The sequence below is a fragment of the Budorcas taxicolor genome, unplaced genomic scaffold (assembly GCF_023091745.1).
Source record: "Budorcas taxicolor isolate Tak-1 unplaced genomic scaffold, Takin1.1 scaffold3831, whole genome shotgun sequence".
Classification (NCBI taxonomy): Eukaryota; Metazoa; Chordata; class Mammalia; order Artiodactyla; family Bovidae; genus Budorcas; species Budorcas taxicolor.
In genome coordinates, this window is record NW_026292249.1 from 12,116 (window position 1) to 20,000 (window position 7,885).

Genomic DNA, 7,885 nt, shown 5'->3' on the forward strand with positions numbered 1-7,885 from the left:
GCTAGGATGTGGGAATGTCGTGGGACCGTGGTCCTTGTCAGCCGTGGATGAACAGAACGGCTTCAGCTTTCGGGGTGATCCTGAACTCCCACGCCGAGGCAGGCAGGCCCGTGTGTCCCTGTGTGCCGGAGGACACCGTGCTACCTACCCACAGCTTGATCTCGGACTGAACGCGAGCACCGTGGGGAGGGTGTTCGTGGGTTGGCTTCATTTCCTTTCCCGATGGCGCTCACCTGACCGTCCTGTCCACTCTTTGGATCCTTGATCTCCCCCTCCCCCTCGAGGCCTTTTCTTTCTCCTCCTCCTGCTCCCCGTCCTCCTACTCACCCTAGTTTCTCTCCCCGCCTCCCCACTCCCCGCCCCTCCACACACACACACGCGAGTCCCACTCTTCTCAAATGGACCTCTGACTGACTGCCAACGTTTTCTTTCGCCTTCTTTCCTTCCTCCCGTCCTGCTTCCTTTCCTTTTTTTTTTTTTTCTTCCCCCTTCGTGTTTTGTTCCCCCGTTCCTTTTCAGCTGTACCGACGACGGTTTCGAGTGTAGCGCGTGACACAGCGATCACCAGGATACATCTAGTGAGGGACCGTCCGTCACCACTGGGCGTCACGGCAGATGACATCCGGGGTCATGGCGTGCCCGCGACTCACGGCTTTCCTGAGGGGAAGGTGGCGCCGCGTCATCCGTCTCCCTCATTCTCTCCCCCACCCCACCCCCCGCCACCGTGTCCCCCGCTCCTTCCTCCGGCCACCCCTCACGTGTTCCGTGGTGGTATCTTAGGAGCCTGTTTCTCTTTGGTTCTGTTGTGTTCACGGTGCATCGTTTGGTAGGTGCTGCGTGGAAACGACGGCTCTGAGGTATTTCGTGGAGCATAATCCCCTCTAAAGGTCTCTCCAAGTTCCTGCAGACTGTGAGATTTCATTCCCTTCTGGTGGTTGAGTCCCATTCCTCTGTGTGTGTGTGTGTGTGTGTGTGTGTGTGTGTGTGTGTGTGTGTGTGTGTGTGTGTGTGAGTGAATAGACACAGGCGTAGGCACACAGACAGAGAGCTCTCTCCTTCTGTGTGTACGGATGTCTACCTAGGTATGGGGGTCGATCCCACACATACACACGTCCGTATCTTCTTTGTCCCCTCCGTGGGCACTCCGTGGAGTGGCTGGGTTGGGTCGAAGGGGGACTCTTTGGTGGAGTGTTCCGAGGGAATCGCAGGACTCTTTTCCCTAGGGATGTGGTTTCTCTCTCTGGGAGGCCCCAGGGGATGAGATGTGATCTCTCCGAGTCCGCCCACATGTTCCTCAGCGGCAGCAAAGACGCGTTCGATCGATCAGGAGCCACTGTCTTCTGATGTGTCGAACTTGCTGTCGCGATTGCGATTCCAGCTCCTGGGCCTTTCCCCTCCGAATGAGAAGGATCATTGTCCAGACAGACGCCCCGGGATGCTTCCGTGAGCCCGCCCCCACCCCCGGCAGCCCCAGCCCAGCCCAGCCCGGCCCAGCCCAGCCCTGCCGCTGATGTGTTTTCTACCTTGTGCTTCTGGGTGTCTGTCTGTTCTCCCTTTCTTTGGAAGGAAGGTGTCTGCTCGGGCCCCCTGCCTGCCTGCCCACTTCGCTCATCGGGGGTCGTTTCCCTTTGGGAGGCTGAGTTGTCTGACGCCTTGATCCGTTGTGGACAGAAAAGCCCCTTTTGCAATATGCTTGCGCTTTCCCCGTATATACCACACACACACACACACACACACACACACACACACACACACACACGGATGTGTGTTTCCGTCCGTGTGTGTCTGTGAGTATCCATATGTACATAGATACACCTATAGATACTCACACGCGCGCACGTACACATCTACACAGACACGTGGGTATCTGTGCACAGAGGCACATGGACACGGACTTCTAGGGACGTGTGTGTATACACACGCACGTTCGCATATGCGTTGACGTGTGTGCGCATCTATGCCCATGCATCTGCGTATAGGCACTCTAGACGCACCCGTGCACCTGTACGTGCGTACGTGCACGCATGTCTACTTCTACAGACCTGTGTGTATATCGACACATAGACACTCGCACGTCTGTGCGGACCTCTGTACGCGAGACGTAGACGTCTATGGATGTGTCCGTATGTGCGTATGCATGTGTGCATACACACACGCGGAGAGATGCGTCTAGGGAAGCATGCACGGACGTGTACGCATATACGTGCACCCACACCTGTGTGTCTACATCACACGTACACACACGTGTGCATCTGTATGTGTTGACACGTCCGCCTTTCTTTGTATGTATGTGTCTATGGATACCGACGTCTCTGCACATGTGAGCGTGTGTATTCGTGCCTGTGTGTATCCGTGTACGTCTGTGTATATATGCCTGTGTCTACGTGTAGACACGCAAGCATACACGCACAGTAGAGACGCCTAGGCATCCACGTGCGCACACAGACACATGCGTGTATGTGAGCATGCCCTTCGAACGTGTTTGTTGATACCCATGTGTGCGCGTATATATAGACGCGAATACGCGTGCGTATACATATGGACACGCGTCTAGGCACATGTGCATGCGTTCTCGCTCTCTCGCCCCCCTCCCCCTCCCCTCCCCTCCCCTCCCCTCCCCTCCCCTCCCCTCCCCCTCCCCCTCCCCCTCCCCTCACCCTCCCCCTCCCCCTCCCCCTCCCCCTCTCTCTGACTTTTCAGCAGCCGGAGCAGTTCTATGACTTGACTTTGCTGCCTGGTGGTTTTGTTTCATTTCCTTTCTGATCTACTTCAAAAAGTTATTGATTCATGTAACTGGCTGTTGTCCTGGAACACGGGGTTTATTTAGTGGATCCCTATTGACTCGGTCCGGTCCTCCTCAGCTCCACGCCCCCCAGCCCCACCCCCCACCCCCCACCCCCGCCCCTCCCAACCCCCACTCCTGCAGCCCTGCCACCCCAGACCTCCCGCCCGCCCTCCCGCCCGCCTGCCATTCTGGTGTTTGTGGCCAGTTCAGTTCTTTGGAAATCCATGTTCTCCTGACCTCAAGGGCACTTTCCCCACCCACCGGCGCGTGCTCGGGTGTGTGGTCTTCGGACTCTGTCGCGGTCTCTACCCAGGTTGAGTTGTGTCTTCTCTTGTTGGGGGTTCCGAGTGTGTCTCCTCCTTTTTCTTTGTTGCTCCTGGGCTTGCGTGTCTGTGTCTGCTTTCCAAAGTCCTGCTTTGTTCTCCGAGCAGCGCTCGCCTGGTTTCGCTTTGCCGGCCCCTCCCTCCCTCCCTCCCTCCCTCCCTCCCTCTCTCTCTCTTGCGGGGGAGGGGGGCCGGGGGAGTCTGCGATGCCGCTGGTGCCCCTCTCTCCGCCGAGCCCCCACCGCCCGCCGGCGTCTCCGTGGAATGTCCCCCCCAGCACCCCGGAATCGCGTGGGGGAGTGAGTCTCCTCCGTGGCAGCCTCCTGAGGAGACCCTTCCCAGCGTCTCTCCCTTCCTCTGCGGCCGGGGTCGCGTCGCGTCGCGTCGCTCGGCGGCGGAGGCTCCGGGCCGAGCTCGGGCGTCTGGGCGGCCGGCGCGGTGGCGTCCCCGGCGGCCGGCGACAGCGACACGTCCTCGGGACGTTCGAGTCGCTTGTCGGGAGCCACCTGGCGGCCGCTTGGATATTGTCCCTCCCCTCTGGAGCTTCGGCGAGGCCTTTCAGGAGGATTGTGACTCAGCCTCTGGGCCCGAGGCAGAGCTCTCAGACACCGGCGACGCTGGCGGCGACAGTCCCGGTGGCGCCGAGGCCTGGGGACAGTCCCGCTGTCGCCGGAGATTGGTTCTCTAGGTTTCCGAGGAGGGTGACCGTCGCGGCGCACCGGAGCCGGCTTGCGGGGCGGCCTGACCGGGTCGACCAGCATCTCCCCGTGCCCCCGTGCCCCTGCGGCCGCGGAGACGGACCGCCCGGACCCTGCCTGGGCCGGGCCGCCGCGGTGGGCGGGGAGAGGGTCTTCCCTGCCCGGAGCGCCTGGACTCGGGCTCGGCGGTCCGGACTCCTCCTGGGCCGCCCTCAGGAGCGTGTGCTTCGCCCTCGGCCCCGCTCCGGAGGTGGGGACCGGCCCAGACGGTGGCTTGGAGGTCGCCGGAGGGCGCGCCTGGGTCCGGGCCCTCGGGTCCCTTCTGCCCGGGGTGTTTTCCGCGTCGCACTCCGGAGGCGGGGACCCGAGGGTTGACCGGGGGAGGCGCGTGTGCGGTCCCCCCCGTGGGGTCCGGTCGCCCGAGGCGTCTCCCGGCACACGTGCTTTTTCTCTGTCAAAGTCCTGACGGGTCCGGAGACGTGGATGGACCGGACCCTGCTTCCGCGGGTGGCCGGGGAGGGCGCGCTCGACCCTTCAGCGTGCCCTCGTGGGTCTCGGTCGTCGGACGCGACTTTGGCTCACCCCTCTCCGACTCTCTGAATCCCAGTCGGGAGGTGGGGACCGGCTCGGGCCGTCCTGGATGCCCCGTCTGGGACGGTCTGGGCCCCGGGCGCGGTCCCTGGTCGGGGCCCGCTCGTCTCGTGGGAAGCGCCTCGCTGACGGTTCTGTCTTCTGTTTTCCTTTGGCACATCGAAGCCAAATCCCCGTTCGGAGACTCGGACGGACCGGTACCCCTACCCGGGTGGACGGAGCGGGGAGGGCGTCCTCGGCCAGCTCCCCTCCCCCCCCCCCCCCACCTTGGTGTCCGCGGCCCCGCTTTGGCCACCACGCGCCCCCTCCCCCCCTCCCGGTCGACCAGATGACCCCCCCCCGCCCCCAAGAGAGCTCGGGGCCTGGTGTTTATGGGGCAGCGTTGGGGACAGGTGGCCGGGACAAGGTTCCGGGGGCCCTCTCTGCGAGTCGTAGATGGGCTCCGCTGTCGGCTGGTGTCATTTCGTCGCCCTTAATAGGCCTTTTTTGCCACCAGGTAAGTGCTGACACGGTCTCCTTTGGTGTCTGCCACCGAGGACTGTGGGTCTCTGGACGCACGCGGGGCTCTGGGTTTCTGGGCCGCCAGCTGGTGCCCGGTTCGGCCCTTGCCGCTGGAGCCGCCCGCCTGGGCCTGTGCGCCGGCTCCTGTGTGGTGTCGTCTGGCTGACCCGACCCTTGGTGCCACCTCCGGTCTCTGGGCGACCCGAGGGTGGCGGGGCGGGGTGGCGCGGCGCGTGGGTCTTCTACCCTGGGCGTCCCTCACCCCCGCTGTGGGCACCTGGTGGCGGCTGGGACGACCCCCGCCCTGTGGGCTCCGTGCCACGTGTCAGGCGTTCTCCTCTCGGGGTCGTCGGCTGCTCTCGCCTGAGGCGAGGTGGGGGGGGGACGGAGGTTGCCGGCGAGGCTGAAAGCGGGCCCCTCTGGTGACTGTCCTCACCGTGCCTCCCCCCGCTCCACCTTGGCTCAATGGATCGATGTGGTGTGGTCGTGTTCTCCCGGGCCGAGCCTAAGCCGTGCCAGACGAGGGACGGGCGTTCCCAGTGAGCGCGTCCGCTCTTCTCGGTCTGTCCGCGGGGCCCCTCGCTTGTCTTCTCCCCCCCCACCCCCCCCCCCCCGCTGCCCATCAGGGAGGGTGAGGAGGAAGGCAGGGGTTGGGTGTGGCCTCTGGCCCTGATCTTCGGTCTCCTGTCCTTTGCCTCGGGGCGTCAGTGGGGGCCGTTGGTCTTCTGACACCGCAGATTGCTCTCGCTTCGCCTTCTCGGCGTGTGCCCGGCGAGCGGCCCTCCCTGTGGCGGGGAGGGCTGTGCCGCCGCCGCCACGCTGCGCACCCCACGCGGGTGTGTGAGCGTGCCTCGCGTGACCCTCGGTGGTGCCCCTGGAGCGCTCCAGGTCGTCCCTCAGGTGCCTGAGGCCGAGTGGTGGTGTCGTTTCCCTTAACCCGGTGTCCCCCTCGGGTCCGCGCCACGGTGGCGTGTGTGTCCCGTTGAGTGGCTCTCTTCGGGGGACGGGGGGTCGAGGCGGTAGGGAGAGGCGTGCCTGTTCCCCTCGTCGTGGAGGCCTTCCTTGGCGGATGAGGCCTCGCAGGGGGCGGGACGCGGGCTCTGCTCTGGCCCTGACCGCGCACACGCTCCTGCGCGGTGGTCCGCTTCCCTGTACCGCAGACCCCTCCCGCCCAGCTGAGGACTGGTGGCTGGTGGGAGCGCCTCCGTGGGCCCGAAGGCGACACGGTCCGGGTGAGGGACGGCGCGCCCTCGGTGAGAACGCCTTCTCTAGCGATCCGAGAGGGAGCCTTGGGGTACCGGACCCCCCAGCCGCTGCCCCTCCCGAGTGCGCAGTGGCCACCGTGGCGACTGCCAGAGCACGTGGGCAGAGCAGAACTCCCCCGCCCTCCGTGGGAGGGGAGGGAGTTGGGTGCGCCGGCCCCGCGGTGGGGCCGTGTGCCGCTCGTTGCCTACCGCGGCCCGCGCCTCCCCCCTCCGAGTCGGGGGAGGGTCCCGCTGGGCCCCGCCGGGCGTCCGGCAGGTGGGGGGCCGTGTGCGTGCGGCCGGCCCCCCCGTGGTGTGAGCCCTGGGGGAAGGGGGGCCGGGTCGGGGCGCGACGCCCGGTCGGCCTCGGCTTCTCCGGCCCCGCGGCTGGTGGTGAGGGGGAGCCCGTCGCGCCCGCCCCCGCCCCCTGAGCCGCAGCTGGTGGCGGCGTGCGGTCACGGTCCGGGCCGCCTCGCTCGAGAGCGTTGTGCCCGGGGTGTCGCGCCTCGGGGTTCAGACTCAGACGGAAGACGGACCTGTCGCGGATGGATGGCGGAAGACGGGTGGACGGCTCGCCGGCCCTGGCGGCGGGGCCGGGTCGTGGGCCACGCTCCGGGGATGGCCGGGGCCGGCCGGCGCCCCGGGCGTCGCGGGACCGCCCTCGCGTGCGGGTGGCGGTGGGATCCCGCGCTGGTGTTCCTGGGGGCCCGGCCGCGTGCCCGGTCTCTTTCCTCTGGTCCCCGGACGGCGCCCGCGTCCCTGTCCCGCGGCCCCCGCCGTGCGTGCTTGCCGGCCCCTCCCCGCCGCCGCCGCCGGCCTCGCCTCTCCTCGTCCCGCGCGTGCGACCGCCCGCGTTCCAGTCCCCTGTCTGGGCCCGAGCCGGCCTCGCCTCGCCTCACGTGGGTGTCGTCCCCCGGCCTCTGCCGGGCCGGTGGCGTCCCCGGGCGGAGCAGTGCCCTCGGAGCCCTGAGCGAGGGGGGCGGGGCGGGGGGCCCCGCGCGCGTCAGGGCCGTGGGGGGGGAGGAGGGGGCGCCGGTGTGCGGCGGGAGAGTGTTCTCCCCGGGCCGGCTGCGGCTCCGGGGGTGGCGGTGGGCGTGAGCCCCGCGAGGGTGGGGGCGCCAGGCGGTCGTCCCCGGGTGGTGCCGCGGGACCGCCCCTGTGCCGGGAGGGCCTGTGGCGGTGAGATCCCGCGGTGGGCCCCGGCGGCCGACTCGCGTCCCCTCCCCCGGGTCGCTTTGGGCCGTTCCCCTCGCGGTGGCGCGCGGCCACCCCACCTCCGCCGCCGGTCGCGTGGTGTCGGCCCCGCGTGGCCGCATCCCGTCGGTGCCCCTCTCCGTCCGTCCGTCCGCCTCGGTCCCCTCGCCGTCTGCTGCTCCCCGGGGCCGTGCCCCGGTGTGCCTCGCTTCCCGGGCCCGCCGCGGCCCCGATCCGTCGCCCGTGTCGTCGTCGCCGCCGCCGCCGCCGTCGCGTGCCGGACGAGGGGGCGCCCCCCGCCCCGGTGCGCTCGCCTGAGCGCGGGACGGGGGTCCCCGGTCTTGCCCCCCCGCGGGCCGGTCGCCGCGTCCTCGCCGCCCGGCCTCCGCCGCCCCGCCCTGGGGCGGGTGGACGGACGGACGCCGAGGGCGCGCGTCGGCCGTCCGCGGTGTGGCCCCGGGCCGGGCGGGGTGGTGGAGGAGGAGGGAGAGGAGGAGGGGTGGCCCGCCGCCCTCCTCCCGCCGCACCCCACCCCCCCCCCGCCCTCCC

At 67.8% G+C, this 7,885-nt stretch overlaps 1 protein-coding gene across 1 annotated transcript in view; it reads right to left on the reverse strand.

The window, feature by feature from the left end:
- Positions 1 to 593: 593 nt before the first annotated feature.
- LOC128071364 (collagen alpha-1(I) chain-like) overlaps positions 594 to 7,885 on the reverse strand; it is an 8,884-nt gene continuing 1,592 nt past the window's right edge. Inside the window, exons 3-7 of the mRNA XM_052664253.1 lie at positions 6,933 to 7,734; positions 5,594 to 6,841; positions 4,389 to 4,600; positions 3,301 to 4,268; positions 594 to 657 (exon numbers count right to left, since the gene is read on the reverse strand). Coding sequence (XP_052520213.1) covers positions 594 to 657; positions 3,301 to 4,268; positions 4,389 to 4,600; positions 5,594 to 6,841; positions 6,933 to 7,734 — 3,294 coding nt within the window. The remainder of the gene's footprint in view (positions 658 to 3,300; positions 4,269 to 4,388; positions 4,601 to 5,593; positions 6,842 to 6,932; positions 7,735 to 7,885) is intronic.